Source organism: Xenopus laevis, chromosome 9_10S (genome assembly GCF_017654675.1).
Source record: "Xenopus laevis strain J_2021 chromosome 9_10S, Xenopus_laevis_v10.1, whole genome shotgun sequence".
Lineage (NCBI taxonomy): Eukaryota > Metazoa > Chordata > Amphibia > Anura > Pipidae > Xenopus > Xenopus laevis.
In genome coordinates this window covers 103,540,466-103,562,311 of record NC_054388.1, presented here as the reverse complement: position 1 = coordinate 103,562,311, position 21,846 = coordinate 103,540,466, and the positions used below count along the sequence as shown (strand labels likewise).

General features: G+C 43.9%; 1 protein-coding gene across 3 annotated transcripts in view; it reads right to left on the bottom strand.

Annotated features, from left to right (window-relative positions):
• Positions 1-18,780: 18,780 nt before the first annotated feature.
• Positions 18,781-21,846, bottom strand: part of epn2.S (epsin2 S homeolog) — a 40,275-nt gene continuing 37,209 nt past the window's right edge. For all 3 annotated transcript variants that reach the window (XM_041578138.1, XM_041578140.1, XM_041578139.1), the window contains exon 9: positions 18,781-20,114. In XM_041578138.1, coding sequence (XP_041434072.1) covers positions 19,792-20,114 — 323 coding nt within the window. In that variant the 3' untranslated portion in view covers positions 18,781-19,791. The remainder of the gene's footprint in view (positions 20,115-21,846) is intronic.

Sequence of the window (21,846 nt, the reverse complement as noted above, 5' to 3'; positions counted from 1 at the left end):
CAGCCACGCGATCACAACATGAGGGAAGGGCCTTTTCGGCACTAGAATTTACCTTCCGCTTGTGGCAGCGATATGGCGTTTCCTTAGTTTCAGGCAATCATAATCTCCTGCGTCTCGGGTTAGTGGCTGCCCGCTTGTGGGATGGATTGCAAACTTTTCCGGGTTATGAGGAAGGCGGAATGAGCTGTCTGTCACTAGAGCCTGTGTGGCTGCTAAAGGATGTGTCCCGAGGGGTTTCTAGACCTAGTTGCTCCCGGAGCTGCGATACGATGCGTTAGGCTGCGCTACTGTACAGACGCCGGTGCTGGCCAACTACAGGCATTAGCTCAGCATAGGGAGGTATATAATATAGTCGCACCGCTAGCAGGTTTCAGGGCAGGCGTCCCTTCACACAGCAGCAGTATTATGGGCTTGGAGAACAGCTCCCTGCGAGGATTCACTCTCCAAGATCCTCCCTGGTCACAACCATCCGGCCTGACAATATTAGCGGAGGGGCGTCCTGCCTCCGTGTTTGTCTTACAGCCGGAACATCAGCATAAAGTGGATAAAGCTGCCAAGGTAAGTGTTGTGAAGAGTCCCGCCTCATCTGTTTCCTCTACGGTCTCACCTTTAGCCGCACTTAGCCGAGATTGTGGGCCTCATACTCTCCAGTTACAAGCATGTTCTTGTGAACTTCTTATCGCAAACACTTACTTACTGCTGTTCCGGTTCCCCTGCGTGTGTATGCTGTCAGTGCGCAGCGCACTGCCACTGAGGGAGGACGGGGCAGCTAGGGGAAGATTCGGCCCGGAAAGGGGGAAGTGGCACTGCCCCCTCTGTGGACACACATGTACCTAGCTAGTATAGACTCGAGTATAAGCCGAGGTAGACTTTTTCAGCAGATTTTGCGTGCTGAAAAACTCGGCTTATACTCGAGTATATACGGTACCGACCAGTGGTGGGGACAGAAAATAAAGGGACGGGACGTGACACAAAAAGGAGCGGTGCCGATGAGGGGTGACACAAAAGGGGCGGAGCCACGAGGGTGGTGTCACAATAGGGGTGGGGCCACCGCCCGAAGCTGACGAAAATGTAAGTTTTCATCTGCTGGCAAGGGATTTTGTAAATGGTATTACAAATTACCGGCAGCTACATTGCCGTAAATTTGTAATACCGGCCCCCGGCCCTGGCAGGTGTTTTACCTGCAAAAAGACAATCACATTCTTGCCAAAACTCAATTTTTAAAAATCGCGGCAACAAATCTCCACGTGTGTCACTACCTTTAAAGAAGGAGATAAGTTTTAAATCCAAGTGCTACAGGTTTTTGTGCATATACAATGTTGAACTGGACCTCCTGGGGCCCAACAAAGCATTTCAATTAATGTTCCTGTCCTAGTCCACTGAAACCTTTATTACAATGATGGGTGAGCTCATAAAAGGACCTGCGTTAGTCTAATCCAGTGGACTTGGCCCAACTTGGACCCCAGACCCCACAGCTACTGAAAATGTTACCTGATGAACCAACAATGGGTTTACCCTCTACAGTACGTGTCATCCACCAGAAAATATGAAAGTAATGTTATTATAAACATAAAAATGACATCATTCAATGTTGGTGGGAAGTATGGAAGGAAGGAAAAGAAGCTTAGCCTGAGTAAAGTCAAATGCTCTGCTAGACTCTACCCTCAATTACCCAAATCCCACATTCTGTGAGGATACCCACTGCATGACTCTAAGGCTTAGAATGTGCCTCAGGCAAGGAGGGTGGTTGATAGTTGGCTTGGCTGTTAAGCTGGTCATAGATGCAAAGATCCGATCATATGAATCATTGTACGATCGGACTTCCCCATCTCCCAACCTGTCACTAACCATTCAGATCTTACCAGTCAGATCAAATAAAGTAGTAAAAGAACAGATCAGCCGATGTTCTGCCCCTGACAGCAATTGTGCGATAGTTATGTCCGACAGTCTCCCACTGAAAATCGTACGATCGGCAATACACGCAGAGATATTATCGGCAGCCGACAGAAATTTTCTAACCTGTCCGATCGACCAAACGACCGATCTCCGACGGACGAAAAATGTCGGGACTACTCGATTCGTACGATCGGATCTTTGCGTCTATGGCCAGCTTTACCTACTTATCTAAATTGACTATTAACCAAACTGGTCAAGTCATTAATCCCTTAAGAACAGGGGTTTTTAGATTTGTTTGGTTTAAGCCCCACTTTAAGAGTTGGGTGAACCTTAGTCTTAGTTGGGTGAACCTTGGCCTTAGTTCAAAGAAATAAATCAAATTAATTTTCACCCAAAATCTCACCCTAAATGACTTTACGCTTGGGCTCAGGTGCGGATTTGCGGCAAGGCCGCATAGGCCCGGGCCTAGGGCGGCAAAAAAATAGGGGCGGCATGCCGCCCGGCCGCATTATGGGGACGCGTGTGTCCCCATTCATTTACAGCAGCTGCGCCGGCGTTTTTTCGCCGGCGCGCTGGGAAGGAGAGGTGAGGTGGGCGCTAGGACCGCGCGGCCGCCTGGTCGGACCGCGCGGCCTAGGGGCGCGCCTCATTGAAATCCGGCGCTGCTTGGGCTTCTAGGACTATATAGGAGTGCAAATCGGGACTCTCGCCAAATAACACCCGACAAGGGTGTAAATTTATCAAAGAGTGAAGTTCCGCCACTAGAGTGAAATTCCGCAGCTCACACTCCATTTCTATGGGATTTTGAAAGGCATATTTATCAATGGGTGAAAGTTCACCCTTTGATAAATCCCATAGAAATGAATGGAAAGTGGCGGAATTTCACTCTAGTGGCGGAACTTCACTATTAACTTCACTCTTTGATAAATATACCCCCTGGCCTTCACGCTGAGTTCCCCAATGTTGATTTACAAACAAAGGTGCTAACTTGCACAAGTGGAGTTTCCAATGGGAACCACTCATGGTAAAAAACTATTAGCACTTAAGGAGCAAATTTGCTACAGGTAAATTTGCTAAGAAACCAATCAGCAGGAAGCATTTTATTGGTTGCTATGGGTTACTGCACTTGGGCAAACATGCCTTTTATTACATATGGGGACAAATGTTCTTGGATTAGCGCCCACTAGGATAGGTGCCCTTTATGAGGAACACAGGGAAATCTTACAGCTGTATCTCCACTGCTCAGAGGACTCTCCACCTTTACATTAGGTACAATATAGTCTGCCATGTCATTGGCACAGCCATGTGTTTACTCAGTTGATCTGCTCTTAGCTGAAAAGACTGACTAAATCAACATTTAAATCCAATGGTGACTGATCAGTGCCGGGTTTTCTTCTTCCCCCGCTGAGTGTATTTTTGCTTCTCTGTACAGATGGCACGTGCCATTCTGCACTCAGTGTAGCCCACGTTAAAGGAAAGGTCCAGAACCACAAGCTGCTCTCACGGGGTGCCAGGTCTCCCGCCTTCTGCTTGTTACATCAGTGTTTAAAGGGCAAATATGAATTTTTTACATTACTCAAGAGCTTTATTGTATGTTTGGTTCAAATTAGACGTTAGCAGTGATATTCTAAAATAATTTGGTGTTCTAGAGTTTGGAATTTAAACGATTATCTGGTTGTTAGGGTGCCATCTACCTAATGAGAAATATCCAGCCACTGAATCACTCTGTAGTTTGGCAGTTGAGTGCTGACTCAATATGATAGATTACATATGCTCACAATATAAAGTGCATCACACACTTGTGCCCATAATTCATTGCCCCTCGCCCACTCTGCTCCAATATGCTGAATCCACAGCCCACTATTGCTTGAATACAAACATCATGGAGTCATGAGTTGGGAGGTTGGAGGGGGTGATATGCTTTTTGTCAGGGGGGATTTCAAATGTTGCACAAATCTCTGCCCCTGGGGTCTTTTCATCCCTCCTAGGTTGTTGCTTTACTAGGCAGCAGATGTTGGTTGAACCAGTTGAACCCAGTTGAGGGTGAAGCCTACAGGGAGCCCTAAAGGTTGGAGCAGGAGTATGGGGGGTGGGGAAGGAGTTCAAATTCAAGACTGGAGAATATGATATAACACCAGTTGTGCTGCTAAGTTGGTTTAACAGTCTACGTTGAGAACCTACTAACAGTGTCGGACTGGCCCACCGGGATACCAGGAAAACTCCCTGTGGGCCAAGGTGTCAGTGGGTCCTAGTGCTGCTAAACTTTTGGCCTATTTCATGGTCAATCCCTATTTCTATGAGAACATAGAGGCTAAATAGATGGAATAATTGATTATAGTATGTAAAGAAAACAGACTAGGAAAATAGAGGTTGATTGAGGAGATGAAGAATAATAGTACTGAGAGTGGCCCCTGGTCTAAGGTTTTATGGTGGGCCCCTGGTCTAAGGTTTTTGGGTGGGCCCCTGGTGTCCCAGTCCGACAATGTCTACTAATGAATAAAAAACAAGCTATACTTTTTCTCCTTTTATATATAATTATATAATTTATTTTAATAGGTTTTTAAAGACTTGCCCCATTCCGTCCTGTTGCTCCATACCCTTGGCATTCTATCTCTGAATTGCTCCATAGGGAACTTACCCTCATCCTCACATCTAGTAATCGGACTAGTCCTCGTGAGGCAACTTCGGGCGTCTTCGGAATACGGAGCACCGAGTGTGCCATGCCACAGGTGACTTTCATTATAGCCAGTGCAAGACGGGGGAAGCAGTTTGGGGAGATTAGTCGACCCAAAGAAGAAGAGATTAGTCACCAGGCGACTAAATCTCCCCGAATCGCCGGTGTACCCTTACCCTAAAAGGTTGAACTTGATGGACGTATGTCTTTTTTCAACCTAACTTACTATGTTACTAATCTCACATATAGGAAAGAGACCTCCATTCTCTTGTATCTCTCAGCACGCAGCACTTGACTTGAGAAGATCTGGACGGACAAGGGTTCCCTTCAATGCCCACTAGGTGCTTGTTCCTCCTGCTTCAGCCCACTGTCTATAGATCCATGTTTTTTGGCCCCAGCCCCCCGGACCTGTGGTTTTGATATAATACAGATGATCAGTGCGTGCATTTAAGCCAAGGAGACCAGGTCTGTTTCTGAGGAACCAGCCTTTCCCATGTCTTCCATCCCACCTACAATCTGCTCTATTTAATCTTGCTACAGGGTGTAAGGAGTCTTGTGCAGCTTCTCCTCTATTATCAGACTGTTCCTCCAAGCTATTAACCTGCTGGCCCCATCTCATGAATCTTCTTAGTGAATAATGCAAGAACAGCCAAAGGTTTGCACTGGATAATCTGTTGTGAAAATCTTGTGGATACGCCATGCCTCTCTGTCTAGGGGGAAGCTGCTCCTTTATCTTCATTTTTTCTTCTCTTTTTTTCCTAAAACCATTGCGAGTCTAGAAAAATGGCTACTGGCCCTGCAATTTTGATTGGGCTTAACAACAGGTGCAGTTCTTGGAATAATGTAGGTGCAGTATGTATATTTGGTGCTAGTGGGTGCTCTGGCCTCACATATGTTATTGCATCTGACCCTAGAAGTGCAATGGACCCCTGTACTTGATGCCAGCTCATGGGACATTTTAAAGGGCCCCAATGCCCCGTTGCTTCAGTTATAGGACAGAGCTGCTGCAATATTTGGGTGCAACTCTCCTTTTCTAAGCCTTGGAGTTCAGGGTGCTGAGTATAATCTGTATCCCCAGCCAGGTTCAAGGCGCACGCTCTACATTGTCTTGGAACATCATAGAAGGTCAGTTTTAAGGGGCTCTTAAAGTTTATTGCATTTAGCATTTTTCAGCGCCTAAAAACTATGTACTCAAACACCCTATATCACCCCTGCTACCAGTGACTGCTATTGAACACAACTGGGGGCGGGAGCAGGAGTTGTAGGTGCCAAAAGCCCAAAGCAATAGCTGCCCAATAATCACCCTACTGACCCCCAGGGGGTCCCAATTATTAGCCCATTGGTCATCAGTGCAGTGAGGATCTTCCAACAAGTAGAATGGGGCCCTTTTGGGCTGTTTCAACTTTCTCAGTTTCACAGGGCACCACAGAAGGAGAACTAGTTGGACTGACCATCGTCACACAGTAGATACTCATGTAATTCCTAGGGGTTCCTGAAATTATATTTTACATGGTGGGAAATTTAAAGCTAAAAGTGTAAATGTTTTTAATGTAAAACTTTCCGTTTCTGTTGTGGTGCCCTGTCTGTGGCAGCGAGGGAATGGGTGGGTGTTACAGGTTATGTCATTCAGGGGAACATTGCTTGAACACTGATAATGAGCCGTAAAGAACTAATTGCTCCGTTTCTCATGAATCAGTTGAATGGGCACTTTGTTGTGCAGTAATTAGGATCTCTCTGCGGCTGCGTTAGATGCTTTTAATGTCTCTGAGACACCAGTACAAAGAGCCACATCAGAGGCTTTCCACTAATGTTGGTGCTCAGACATAGAGGAAACTATCACAGGTATGGGACCTGTTATCCAGAATGCTCAGGACCTGGATAAGGGATCCTTCTGTACTTTGGATCGCCATGCCTTAAGTCTACTTAAAAGTAATTTAAATAAATTGAATAGGATTGTTTTGCCTCCAATAAGGATGGTTTGTCTCTTAGTGGTGATCAGGCACAAGGTTATGATTTATTATTACAGAGAAAAATGTATTCGTTTATAAAAAATGAGTCGATAGGAGAAATCCTTCCTGTAATTCGGAGCTTTCTGGATAATGCATTTCTGGATAATGTATCCCATACCTGTACTGGCTGGTGTGTAGGAGAGGTAAAAAGTTTGGCCTGGAAAACAGGGCCATAATTAGGACTAGGGTGCATTTGTGGGGGTTGGACAATTCTGAAGGCTATGAAATAGCAGGCGAGTAAGTGGGAGAACAGGTGTCCAGCCAAGTATTACTTCATTTGGCACGAATACTACTCATTCCAGGGTAAAATGGCACATCGATGTGGACAGTGCTGTCCAATTTATATCGTACAGAGGGCTGGAATTTTTCTAATCTACATGGTGGAGGGTCGATAATGGAAGAGAAGAGAAAAATCCTTTGTCAAGCCCCGAAACGTTGCATCCGCAAATAAACGAGCAAGGGTTTCCCTGCTAGAAATATCCTGTTGTGCAGGTGATTTTTCTCTTCTCTGACTGTTGTGGAGGTTGCCAATACCTCCTTCTTCGAGCACCAGGTGTCACGAGATTTGGACGGCCAGGGTGTGCGAGGTGACTCCTCTCTTCTTCCTACTGGGCCGATAATGGAAGCCAGTGTTAACCACTCCCTGTTTTTAGACCACACCCACTTTAAACCATACCCATGTTACCGCAAGACCATGTCCACATTAATAGCACACCAAAAAACCAGATGGTTGTTGCTCGCTGCAGGGATCAGGGCCGGAAATAGGGGTAGGCAGAGTAGGCGACTGTCTAGGACGCCATCATTGAGGGGGCACTTTTAATGGGTTTTTTTTTTCGTTTTTTTTCAAGCATTTATTTAATAATTTGTTTCAGTAATCACGGTCACTCAGTCGGGTGGAATCCATCTCCTTCCCCTTCTCCCTCTTGCCGGCAAGTAATAGCTCCTTGTGTGCGGTGCGTCGTGCGTATACGCGTCAATGACGTCACTGATGAGGTTGGGTGACAGAGAGAGCCAGAGAGCTCGGGGGCTGCTTTCCGGCTGGCACAGCCAGGTACAGATTTGGGGGCCATATGTTTGCTGTTGCTGCTGGGCTGGGCGCTGGCACAGGTACATAAATACTTGGGGGCAATATGATGTGATCAGATTTATTTTTGGCTGCTGCTGGCAAAGGTAAAGATTGGGGGCAATATGATGGCTGCTGGAGGGTTGTATGATGGATGGCTGCTGGACTTGCACAGGTACAGGGGGCAGTAATATAAATGAAAAAGTGTTGTACATTTTCTTGCTTTCTTTATTTAAAAACCATCATGTTATACCCAAAGACCCGGAAATGATATTCAAGCTAAATCACTCTCCATTGACAAGACTAGTTGAATTAGAATGTAACAGATGGCGAAAAGAAACAATTTCATGGTATGGGCGCATAATGGCTATAAAAATGAATCTTTTACCGAGAATCTTATATGTGTTTAGAATGTTACAGGTACCACTTCCCTCCTAAATATTTAGCAACTTTACAGAAAACTATAAATAAATATATATGGCAGCAAAAGCCCCCGAGAATGGCCTTCTCGACCACACAATATTCTAGATCATCGGGAGGATTGGGGATACCCAACATTAAAGCCTATTACATTGCTACCATATTGGAATCAGTTGTCCGATTGCATGCGGAGAAGGGCTGTAGAGCATGGGTGGATATGGAGACTGATAGGGGACAATTCTATATTCATTTTTTTTTGGATGCCTAAAAAAACCAGACCACCATTGGACTGTCTTCTGCCCACCACTAAACTATCCATAAAAATCTGGGACTCAACACAAGCAAAGTTTAAGTTTGGCTTTTTCCCTTTGCTGCCTTTAAAAGCGTTTCAATATTTAATACCGCAAATAATACTTAACAGTTGGATTGAGGCTGGAATTTTCCAATTAGGAAACCTCTACCTAGCATTAACACTTATGATGGTTTGAGGACCTGGTGCAAACTTATGGTTTACAACAACAGCAATTGTATACTTATGGACAAATCACTCACTTTCTGCGCACCATAACTGTGGATTACAAAACCTTACGCACTAAGACACTGATGGAGTACCTCTGTAGTAAATTCTGGAATGGAAAAGCAATTTTGTCGGATTGCTATAAAATGCAAATGCAAAGAGAGGAATTTCAAAAACTTCCATACATGGACAAGTGGGAACAAGAGCTCCAACAACAGTTCTCTCCAGCTCAGTGGTCTGCATGCATCATCTAATCACTTAGAAACCCACATAAAAGTGGTTGGAAGATGGTACCTGACACCCTCCAGGATTGCAAAAATATCCCCAATTTACCCCAATGTGTGTTGGAGACAATGTGGTCAACAGGGTACAATGCTCCACATGTGGTGGCAGTGCGCAAAGGTGACAACATTCTGGACAGCAACCTTCAACCTAATAAAAGAGATACTCAACAGGGAGATACCCCAGTTGCCTCAGATAGTGTTACTCCAAATCTATCCAGTACCAATCTCAAAGGATGAAAGGCGCTTATCATTCCAAATACTGATCGCAGCAATAACCCTCATAGCAAGTACATGGAAAACATCAACTACTCCTTTGATAAAGCAGCTAACAAAACAAATAGAGTCAAGGAAATGTATGGAAATTTTGTCAGAAACTGACCCGGTAAAGAGACACAAAACCATTCAAGCATGGGAGCCATGGACGTCCCACCAGATTTCCATATCCACCCAGTTTGCTCAGCCCAATCCTCCACATTAAGAAGGTCACATTACATGCTTTATGATGCACGCAACTGTTCTAGGCTAGCCATTACTATTTCAAGATTTCCATGCAATTTAGGAGTGAACGGTATACTGGAGATGTAATAACTGTATATTGATGCATAAAGAGTCATGTCCTTGCACACTGTACCTTGCGAATACCACTGTATGTCCTTATTTTATCTTTATTTGTATTTGTCTCAATAAAAGCAGTATTGAATTTTTTTTAAAAAAAACCCATCATGGTAGGAGGGAAATGGTAATGCAGGACAGGGGGCGCTGATTGAAGCTTTTGCCTAGTGTGCTAAACTACATTGGCCCGGGAACCAGCAGGGATGTCACTCATATGTGAAAAAAGTTAAGCCATATTAAGACCTGGCCGGTATTTTACTGGCCTGGCCGGTAAAAATGATGGTTGATCCCAATGTTATTAATAGGGAAAAAAGATAAATTTATAGGAAGCCCGGTATTTTTTTCCAGAAAAGGTGGCAACCCTACCTGTGACCCTAGGCCTCTGTCATGGAACTCAAAGGTGACTTCTAATATCCTTAAATTTTACAACAGGGGGTACATTACTTATTATAATACACACACTGAAAGGGGTTGTTCACCTTTGAGTTAACTTTTAATATGATGTAGAGATAGTCTGAGACAATTTGCAATTGGTTTTCATTTTTTTTATTACTTGTGGTTTTTGAGTTATTTTTCAATTTCATCCAAATGACCCTAGCAACCACTGATTTGAATGAGAGACTGGAATATGAATGAATATGAATATGACCTGAATAGATATATGAGTAATAAAAAGGAGCAATAACAATACATGTGTAGCCTTGCAGACCATTTATTTTTCAGATGGGGTCAGTGACCCCCATTTGAAAGCTGGAAAGAGTCAGTAGGCAAATAATTCAAAAACCCTAAAAAAGGAAAAATGCACTTCGCCGCACTTCGCCACACTTCGCCAGGCGTAGTTTCGCCAGGGCTCCGCAAATTCACTAAAATCCGAAGTTGCGCTACACATGTGCCCACTGTCTAGGTAAGTTGCCATGAGTCAGGAAATGTAGGGGGGAGGAAGGGGAGCCCCAAAAAATTTTCGATCTTTTTCAGCCTATCAGCCATCATGTAGAAAACACGCCAGCGTTTTTTGGGACTTAGAAAAAATTTTGACTTTTTTTTAAACAATCCCTATCTACTCTATTGCGCTTCTCCAGGTCTGAGGTGGCGAAGGAAGTCTAGCGTAAAAGGTAGCGTTCAGTACACTGCGCAAGTTAGTGAATTTGCGTAGTTTCGTCGCTAGCGAAAATTCGCCTGGCGTAAGGTTGCGAAGTAACACTAGCGAAACTACGCCAGCGTTCGTTAATGAATTTGCGCAGTAGCAAAAATGCCAAACGCTAGCGAATTAACGCTAGCGTTCGGCGCTTCGAGGCTTAGTGAATTTGCCCCAAAGTGTGAACCTGAAGAGCCTAATTTCCAGTCCAGGCCCTCCCTGGCCCCCTTCAACCCAGGTTCTGTTTCCCCTATAGCAGTGATCCCCAACCAGTAACTCATGAAGGACATGTTGCTCTCCAACCCCTAGGATGTTGCTCTTGGTTGGCTCAAAGCAGGTGCTTATTTTTAATTCCAGGCTTGGAAGCAAGTTTTGGTTTCATAAAAACCAAGTGTACTGCAAAACAGAGTCTTCTGTAGGTTGCCAGTCCATATAGGGGCCACTGAATAGCCAATAACAGACCTTATTTTGCACCGCCAGGAACATTTTCATGCTTGCGTTGCTCCCCAACTATTTTTACATTTAAATGTGGTAAAAAAGGTTATGGACTCCTGCCCTATAGTTACACCAATGGATACAGATAACAAGGCAAACGAACTAAACTGTCTGTTGCTGCTGTTGCATTTCCAGTACCAGCCAATGACCTGTGACTTCCTACTGCCATCTAGTGGTAAATACTGAAATGACTTGTGTATTGCGCTTGCACTTACTGCAGATCTGACTAGTGATGTATATTTATATAAAGATAAAAGGGTTGTTTGTTATATAACTGGCTGGTTTACATTATGTTACATTTATCTGTTAAGTGATATTAGTTTATCATCTTAAGGCACCATTTAAAGAGGAATTTCACCCAAAACCAGTTTCTGTTTTGATGCTACTGGGGCATCTTTGGAGACACAGATCTTTACTGCTAAAGGGCTGTGGTTGCCTTGGGCTGGTACAGAAGCACAAAACATCATGTACAACATTTCTAGCTACTTCTTTAGTTAAGCTTTAGTTCTCCTTTAAAACTATAGCTGGTGAAGGTTCAAGAAACAGTAAATCTCCAACAGACTGGTGTATTTACTCCCCATGTCAAAACTGCAAAGCACCATGCTATGGCACCGTCCCCTCTGTGGTATAAAGACAGGAGACCCCTACGAAGTCTAATGGAACATTAGGGGAGTATTTGTGCTTATTGTTTTCTGCTCCAGAAATCATTTGAGATATTCCCTTTGCTGTTCGCTAAAGCGGATGTGATAAACTGATGAAAAGTGAGTCTTCTCAATGTGATAGGCTTTACAGTGCCCATAAGGTAACAAAAATAGTGGCATTTTATTTTAAAACATAAATTGCCTTCTGCGAGCTTTATCAATGTGACTGGGAACAATCCAGGAATCACAGTGGCAAAAATCCAGCCCAGTCTCATCCATCGGCCGTCGGCATCTGGAAGCCCCTCTATAAACCCTGAGAAAGGTCACTTTACTCAAATATTTATCATGTAATAAAAGTCTTTCTCATTTACTGTGGGTCCCCGACTCCCCCCTCCCTGGAGCACTGGCGGCACTTTCTGCTCTAAAAATACACCAACACGTAACCCATGTTAGTTTGCTTTCAGACACCCTTGTTACCATGTCAGTTCCACGATCTCAGGACCATCACCCAGGGTGCCACCACCCCAGCCACAGAAGCCCCCACCCCTGTTGTGAACCCCAAAACCCCACAGCACCCTAGTGTGATCTCTGCAAACCAATAACATGCCCCCAAATCCAGGCAGGCAGCAGGGAATAATTTTCCCATTTCTGTAGTCTCCACTGGGGCAGAGATGTGACATATATCAGAATTATATACATGAAGGGCAATAATAAGCTTAAAGGAGAAGGAAAGCAACAGAGGCAGTTAATTGCCAATAGATTAGCCACAATAGTACAAGCTATAACACTATATTTATTCTGCAGAATGCTTTACCATACCTGAGTTAACAGCTCTATAAGCTCTCTCTGTTTGTTTAGGATAGCAGCTGCCATATTAGCTTGGTGTGACATCACTTCCTGCCTGAGTCTCTCCCTCTCGCTCATAGCTCTGGGCTCAGATTACAGCAGGGAGAGGAGGAGTGAGAGGAGTAAACTGAGCATGCTCAAGCCCTAGCCCTGGAGGTTTAAGCTGAAAACAGGAAGTCTGATACAGAAGCCCATGAGTACACAATAGAAGGAAAGTTTATTTTGACAGAGGACTCAGAGCAGCATTATTTTGAGGGTTTACTGATGTTTTTATATAGACCTTTCTGATAAAGCTTACTTAGTTTTAGCTTTTCCTTCTCCTTTAAAGGGGTTGTTCACCTTTAAATTAACTGTTAGTGTGATGTAGAGAGTGATATTCTGAGACAATTTGCAATTGATTTTCATTTTTTTATTGTATGTTGTTCAGCTTTTTATTTAGTCGATCTCCAGTTTGCAATTTCAGCAATCTGGTTGTTAAGATCCAAATTCCCCTAGCAACCATGCACTGATTTGAATAAGAGGAATAGGAGAGGCCTAGAAAGTAATAAAAAGTAGCAATAACAATAAATGTGTAGCCTTACAGAGCATTTGTTTTTTTGTTTTTTAGATGGGGTCAGTGACCCCCATTTGAAAGCTGGAATGAGGCAGAAGAAGAAGGGAAATAATAAAAAATAAATATAAAAAAATAAATAATGAAGTCGCTTAGAATTGGCCATTCTATAACATACTAAAAGTTAACTGAAAGGCGAACCACCTCTTTGAAGGGAGTTTCTTTTCTATTGAACTAGGGATATTTAAGATCCGGAGGCCTAGAGATAATGCAGTTGTTTCAGCAGCCGGCCACAACAAGTTCCCTTTCTATACACAGCTAATTGGTACTAATTGAAGTAAATTACCATTCCCCCCCTGCAGGGCTCTGTCCAAATCCCAGTCAATTATGCGGCAGTGTTTGCTAAGTGCCGCCGGCCTGACAATTAATCAATAGCCGCCTGGTAATGACACACTCAAAATGGCGGCTAATTGCAAACACAGGAGAGTCCCACATGGGCCATTTAATATTATGATACGATTGCGGCTGTATGATGGGAAGTTTAGTGTGCAGGGCAGCCTAGAACACGGAACACAGCTAATTGTTCTAGAACACTGTCCCACAAAGCCTTGCTCGCTATAGAAATAAGGAGCTGCTACTCTTCCCGTAGATTCTAAAGCAACAAAATACTCATCATCTGTTGTTCTTGAATCCTACATAACCCAGGGACTCTGGATAGTGGGTCTGTACCCATGGGAGCATAGACAAATGATGAACCTGAAAAACTACCTTCTATTGCCAGTGGTGCAAACTGGAACACCAGAGGGTACTGAGCCTGAAGGAGTCATTTATAGTAAATTTATATGCTCCATGAAATAAAGTCAAATATTTTAGGGAGTGTCACCGATTCATGAAATGCTGGGGCCACTGTTTCATATAAGGCCAGTGTGTTATACATTAGGCCACGAATTCCTGGGACCACTATATTATTAACATGTATTTATATAGCGCCAACATATTGCGTAGAACTATAAAGTAAAATACTATATATCACATTGCTGGGGCCACTGTGTCATGAGCAGGTGGAGTCAAGATTAAGAAATGCTGGGGCCACTGTTTCATATAAGGCCACTGAGTCATGAATTCCTGGGACCACTATATATCACATTTCTGGGGCCACTGTGTCATGCGAGGGTGGAGTCAAGATTAGGAAATGCTGGGGCCACTGTTTCATATATGGCCTCTGTGTCATACATTAGACCACTAGGTCATGAATTCATGGGACCGCCGTATATCACATTGCTGGGGCCACTGTCTCATGAGTGGGTGGAGTCAAGATTAGGAAATGCTGTGGCCACTGTTTCATATAAGGCCACTGTGTCATACATTAGACCACTAGGTCATGAATTCCTGTGACCGCCGTATATCACATTGCTGGAGCCACTGTCTCATGAGTGGGTGGAGTCAAGATTAGGAAATGCTGGGGCCACTGTTTCATACATTAGGCCACTGGGTCATGAATTCCTGGGACCACTATATGTCACATTGCTGGGGCCACTGTCTCATGAGTGGGTGGAGTCAAGATTAGGAAATGCTGGGGCCACTGTTTCATATAAGGCCGCTGTGTCATATCTTAGGCCACTAGGTCATGAATTCCTGGGACCGCCGTATATCACATTGGTGGGGCCACTGTCTCATGAGTGGGTGGAATCAAGATTAGGAAATGCTGGGGCCACTGTTTCATATAAGGCCACTGTGTCATATATTAGGCCACTAGGTTATGAATTCCTGGGAACATTATATCACATTTCTGGGGCCACTGTGTGATGAGAGGGAGTCAAGATTAGGAAATGCTGGGGCCACTGTTTCATATAAGGCTAAACTTGGTGGGTATAGCTAAAAATGTTACCATCAGTCCACTTTTTTTGATCGACTGTGGGGTGCCTGCCTATGCCTCACTCATCCAAGGGGGGTAGATAAAGGCAAAAAACATTGAAAACCTTTGCTAGCTTGAGCACTTTGGATGATTAACAATAACCTGCCAATTAGTAATGTCCGGCCCACTGGTTTTACTCATGGGTGGGTTCAGACCAGCATCTACAAATCTTGTACAGGTCATTGGTGGGTTTGCCCGTGATCTTACTATGCCCCAGTTCTGCCTCCAGACGTCCATATTTATAGACTTGCATCTGCTGGCCCCGTAGGGTTGTGTGCATTAGGAGTCGGTGGGTTAGGGTCATCACAACTGCCCATCCTTGTCAATAACTGTTAAACTGCTCAGGATGGAGACCTGGATTGGACAAATTTGGAACAGCTGCCCAATCTGACCCAAAGCAGCCTTAACCCAACATAAAACTGTGACCGTGGTGGAGAGAGAAGGAAAGAAGTCCTTCAAGTTCTCTTATAAACTTGAATCGTATCACCATAGGAGACAATGGATTCCAGACATAAACTGGCAGTCAGGTACAGTACAGTATATGACAGTTGTCTCCATAGATGTCATGATGTACAGGAGATAAGTAGTTATGGGTGAGTCATTGCCCAGCAGCTTAACAATCATCAAGCTGCCCTGTGCCTCCCTACTGAATTTGAGAACAGAAACTAAAACATTAAAAAACATATATACGGTTCCCCAGGGCACATGTGCTCCAGAGATAAGTGGTGCAAGAGTGTGACCCTTAGTGCTCATCTAACAAACACTTGTGCCTGGGGAAAGCTGCCTCACACAGCCTCAGGCGGTGCCTGCCACTCCCTGATTTCTGCATAAGGGGCAGGATGCCTACATGTCTCTTCCCAACTGCTGGATTTTTGCACCCCCTTCCGATGTTCCCCGAAGTAGCTCTGTAATCTTGCTCGGCAGCTCTCGGAACTGTTCCACAGATTTGGTGTGCAGAATCCATCACTTTAAGGGCCCCTTTCATCCCATGGAATCAGGTAGGTCTGTGCAAAAAAAAAAATACACTAGGGGGGTTATTTAATAAACTTCGGTCTGGCTTTTTAGGGCAAAACTTGAATTTTTCAAGATTTATTAACGCCTGATGCAGCAAAAAGCCCAAACCTGAAAATCCTTCATCTCAGACCTGCCGAGGTTGTTTATTAGTCAATGGGAGAGGTTCCTATCCTATTTTGAAGTTCTTGCGGTCTGTGCTGGAATTAGCCCAAAAATCTGACCTTTTCGGGCAAAAATCCCAAAACTTTGGAATTTTCGGGAAAAAGCACTAAAAAATACAGCAATTTGGGAAAAACACTGAAAAAATCGTAACAATCCGGTTTCTCTCGATTTTATTGAGTTTTTACTCAAAAAACGGATTTTGATAAATAGCCCCTGTAGACTGGATTTTTAGTATTTATGCTTTCCCTTAAAATCCAGGATAATCCAGTAGCTCTATGTGTAAACCCTGAGTGTCTGTAAGGGCAGAGACACGCTGCGATTCGGGGAGATTAGTCGCCCGGCATTTTACATTCTAGCTGGCGGGAAGGCAAGGGGGGCATTTTGGGGAGATTAGAAGAGGACTAATCTCCCCTAATAGCAGCGTGTGTCTCTGCCTTAAAGCAGAGACAAATATAAAAGATTTTCATCTAGGGATGCACCGAATCCAGGATTCGGTTCGGGATTCGGCGTTTTTCAGCAGGATTCGGATTAGGAGGGAAAGCAAGTGATGTTTCCTCACAAAAGAAGAATTTTTTCCACTTTTTCCTTTCCTGCCCCTAATTTGCATATGCAAATTAGGATTCGGATTTGGTTCGGCCGAATCTTTCACCAAGGATCCCAAATAGTGGATTCGGTGCATCCCTATTTTCATCTCAGTATCCAGTCCTAAAAATATGGACAACTGTTGTTGCCACCTTCCAACTTCGGACAGTGATGTCATAGGGATTAAACAGGTGACATCAGAAGGCAGGTTGATGGGAGTTTTTGGGCAGGATGATGATGTCGCTGAGAGGTGATTGGTCTCCTTGGATCTCATTCCCTAATCATTTGTTGAAGCACAATCCATTGTGTGCACAGTAGAACATGGGTTCCCAAAAATAAACACTTCCAGGGGGGCCTGCAACCTTAATTTATTGGTGATCATTTCATCATTGGGCTTTATGGCCAAGTTGCACAAGTTCCATCTTGGAAAGGACATCCCTTTTCCCAGAAATCAGATATGTCTTCTTCTTTTTGCATCTAAATATAAGGCCTATCGGTGCAGAAACAGGGCAGAATTCCCTTAAAGGACCAGTGACAGTGTGTATAAATAAGTGTTGCCATGGAGGCAGCTGTTTATACTGAAGTAGGGCAACAGGGCACCCGTTTACATAGTAGATAAGCTGTGTAGAATACAATGGTTTTAGTTCTGACACAGGGAGGTGAATATTACTCACATGGCTCTTTAAATAGAATTATAAAAGGAAAAGACGTTCTTATATAAAATGTTGTACCTGTAGGAGCTGGATCGGCTGATACAAACTTTAAATTGAAAAGTCACATTATGGTGTTACTGGCCCTTTAAAAAATCAGTCATTAAATTAAAGGGTTTGAAAATATACATATATGCTGTATGTAGATACCTCTGACATATTATACAGTGCTTTACAGAACCTATTCAGCTTACAGTGTCACATCCCTAGCCCAGTTACACAAACATGTGAATATGTTTTAGGGCTAATGGGAGGAAACCCTGCAAACAGGGAGAAAACACCCAAACTCCACAAAGGGCACCCAAATGTAATTAGGGTGTCTTCCAATAAGAATCCTACCATCTTGCTGTTGTCTAACACAGGAAGATTGCTGAGCAACTGTGACTTGTAGATATTACACTGTAATCATTTATCAGCGCTGGGGACACGGTGTTTTGGGTGTTAAAGGGATACGGTCAAGGGAAAACATGTTTTTTTTCAAAACGCATCAGTTAATAGTGCTACTCCAGCAGAATTCTGCACTGTAATCAGTTTCTCAAAAGAGCAAACAGATTTTTTTATATTTAATTTTGAAATCTGCCAGGGGTTTGACATATTGTCAGTTTCCCAGGTGCCCCCAGTCATGTGACTTATGCTCTGATAAACTCTTTAGGGTCAGGGCACACAGACTTATTAGGGGAGATTAGTCGCCCGGCGACAAATCTCCTCTTCTTTTGGGCGACTAATCTCCCCGAACTGCCTTCCCGCCGGATAAAATGTAAATCGCCGGCGAGATGGCACTCGGAGTGATTTGTCTTCTGAAGTCGCCCGAAGTTTCTTCGTAAGGCAACTTCGGAAAATTAATCTTTCCATATGCCATCCCGCCGGCAATTTACATTTTAGCCGGGGGAAGGCAGTTCAGGGAGATTAATTGCCCAAAGAAGAGGAGATTTGTTGCCGGGCGACTAATCCCGCTGAATCTGCCTGTGTGTCCTGACCCTTACTGCTGCACTGCAAGTTGGAGTGATATCCCCCCGCTCCTTTGCCCCCCCATCAGCAGAACAATGAGAAGGTAACCAGATAACTGCTCCCTGATAGATAGAAGACTCAATAGTAAAAATCCATGTCCCACTGTGACTCATTGAGTAGGAGAAACAACAGCCTGCCAGAAAGCAGTTCCATCCTAAAGTGCTGGCTCTTTCTGAAATCACATGACCAGGCAAAATGACCTGAGATGCACCTACACACCAATATTACACCTAAAAAAATACACTTATTGGGCCAGGAATTCAATTGTTTATGGTAGAGTGAATTATTTGCAGTGTAAACAGTGTAATTTAGAAATAAAAACTACACAATAAAAATCAGGACAGAATCCCTTTAAACAGCACTGTGTCCCCAGCATTGAAATGAGATTACACTGCAGTTTGCACATATCTGTGTGTTTAATGCCTCCAATAATGATTGTGCCATAGAGAACAGGGAACCCGGCGTACAAAGACTCTTATTGGAGGATCATCTTGCATTATGGAGACCTGGGGAAGCATTTAATCAAACAGTGCATCTTGATGTTGCTGCACTACAGCTCCCATCATGCTTTCGCCCATGCTGGGAGCTATAGTTTTGTGACATTTAAGTCAGCCTTGGCTGGTTTACACCCCCTTTAACCCTTTTAAGTAAAGCGTTGAGGAATCACCCATTATCTATTACAAAGTCACTGTTATGAATATTATATATGACAGGTATAATTTACAATGGTGGGTACCAGGTACTAAAAGGCTAAATAAACCTAATATCATTCCAATTTGGAATTTTTTTTTCCGACCTACTCTCTCCAGTTTTTAAGATGCCTGGGAAACGCCGACACCACCCCCCTCTGTAAGCATCTAAAAATCCAAAAGCTCTTGCCAACAGAACTGACACTTTGCTTGATGTCCCAGTACATTCTATAAAACAGAGGCTGACTCCAGTGTGTCAGATAGATAGAACGTTCCCGAGAGAGCACACAAACTGGTAAGAGCCGGTGACTAGCGGCAGCAGGAGGCTACGAACACGACTTTGGTGCAGAGAGTCCATTTTGGATTCCTTTGCCGACAAACCAGTTATTTGCTTTCCATTGTTTGCTACAGAGCAGCCTTAGGGCCCCATCACTCTCCTTCCCTGCAGGTTGGTACTGCTAATCCATAACAATTAAGACAGCTTAGAAATGTATTCTCTCGCTAAGTACGACTGGTCTTTAGCCCTGCAGTGGGTAAGTTGTCCTTGCAATGTCCAAACATCATGACTTTCATAGCAGAAAAGGGTTAGTGGCGTTCACCGCTTGGGTGGAAGATGGCGCCATGGCAGTGCTATAATGAGGCAAAGTTGCCGCCATGTTTATATTAACCCCCAGTCCTGCTGGATGTGCTGCTGGTAGTGTTGACATCCCAAGACCCGGAGGACTAGGAGGAGGAACAGAGAACAAGGGTTCAGCACCAACTCCAGGAATTGTGTTAAAGACCGGACTCACTCCCATCATCGGACTGACTCGCAGCTGGTTTAAGGTGAGGGCTTGGGGTTGATTCACTTGGAAAGGATTGACGGGGGGCGTTGATGTTGTAGCCGCAGCTCCTAAAAAATAAGTGAAGTTCAAAATCAATAATTGGGTTCATAAAACTAAAAAAAGCTTTTCCTTGGTCTTGTAACCCATCCGCAGTTTCGCTTCTGAACATCGCCGGGTTATGGAACTCCCTACAAGCCTTTCATATCCTGCAGGCTGAGCTATACAGGGAACTGTGAGTATCACTCATCTATTATTAGGGATAATGTACCCCCTACTGTAAATGATAAGGATATTAGAAGTCACTGAGGGGTTGTTCTGTGACCATATAAAGGCACAAGGCTGCAGGCTGAGTTATACAGGGAACTCTGAGTATCACTCATGTATTATAAGGGATAATGTACCCCCTACTGTAAATGATAAGGATATTAGAAGTCACTGAGGGGTTGTTCTGTGACCATATAAAGGCACAAGGCTGCAGGCTGAGTTATACAGGGAACTCTGAGTATCACTCATGTATTATAAGGGATAATGTACCCCCTACTGTAAATGATAAGGATATTAGAAGTCACTGAGGGGTTCTGTGACCATATAAAGGCACAAGGCTGCAGGCTGAGTTATACAGGGAACTCTGAGTATCACTCATGTATTATAAGGGTAATGTACCCCCTACAGTAAATTATAAGTATATTAGAAGTCAGTGGGGGTCATTTATCAACACTGGGCACATTTGCCCATGGGCAGCAACCCATGGCAACCAGATTGCTGCATTCATTGTTCTGCTTGCAGCTGGCTTTTAAAAGATAATCGCTGATTGGTTGCTATAGGTAACTGCCCATGGGCAAATTTGCCCAGTGTTGATAAATGAGCCCCACTGTGACTATATAAAGGCACAAGGCTGCAAGAGTCCAGGGAACACCAATGAAAAATACAAACTCTACAAAAGCTGCTGAAAGTGTAGTTAGCTGAATCAGTTGAACAAGCACTAGTTGCATCTTTCTGGTATTTACTCAAACTCAACAAATTTTAAGGTATCAATGAGATAATCTCGGAGGTAGGAGGAGTTTCCTGCCTGAATTTAACCCCCAACACTAACAATAATGCACAAAAACACTGAGAGCAAAGCAGATGAAGGAAAGGCTTAGGGAAGTCCCTCAGCTGGGTAATGTGAGAGGCCTCATTATGCTGCTACAAGGGGCCCGGTGTGGGGGGGAAGGTCTCCCAAGTATTTCAGGAATCTTGAATGTAAACAAGTCATTTCCGATTTTCAGACAGACAGGAAAGACACAGGAAAGAAACTTTCTCCGGAATTAAGAGCCTCTGGCCCTGTGCCAGGGTTAATTAGAAATTCCTTGTGAAACTGGAAACCAGAGGGGCCTCTCAGTGTAAGGAATGAGCTGCATTGGATACACATGGAAAAGCAAAGCAAGGCCTGAGATCAGGCAAACGGAGTGAGCCCCTGGGCAAATAGAGCTTTACAACTGTTTATGGCCAAAACCCTTTAACTCTTTCAGCGCACCTACTACACTGAGCTCCAGAACAGGCAAGAACGCTCATTATATATTACAGAGCCTGATGTGCGACTCCTAATTTCATGGCGCCCAAAATTACCTGTAAGAATAAAACAGTACCTTGTTTTTGATCCTAACTTATAAATATAATTAATCCTTATTGGAAGCAAATGGGGGAGAGGGGGAGTTTGGGGGTACTGAGCTAATAGCCTAAATGTGAGAAACACAAGTCTTTCCATAAAGAATGCAAAAGCTGTGGAAAATGGCTAAAATGCATAATATATAGTATGAT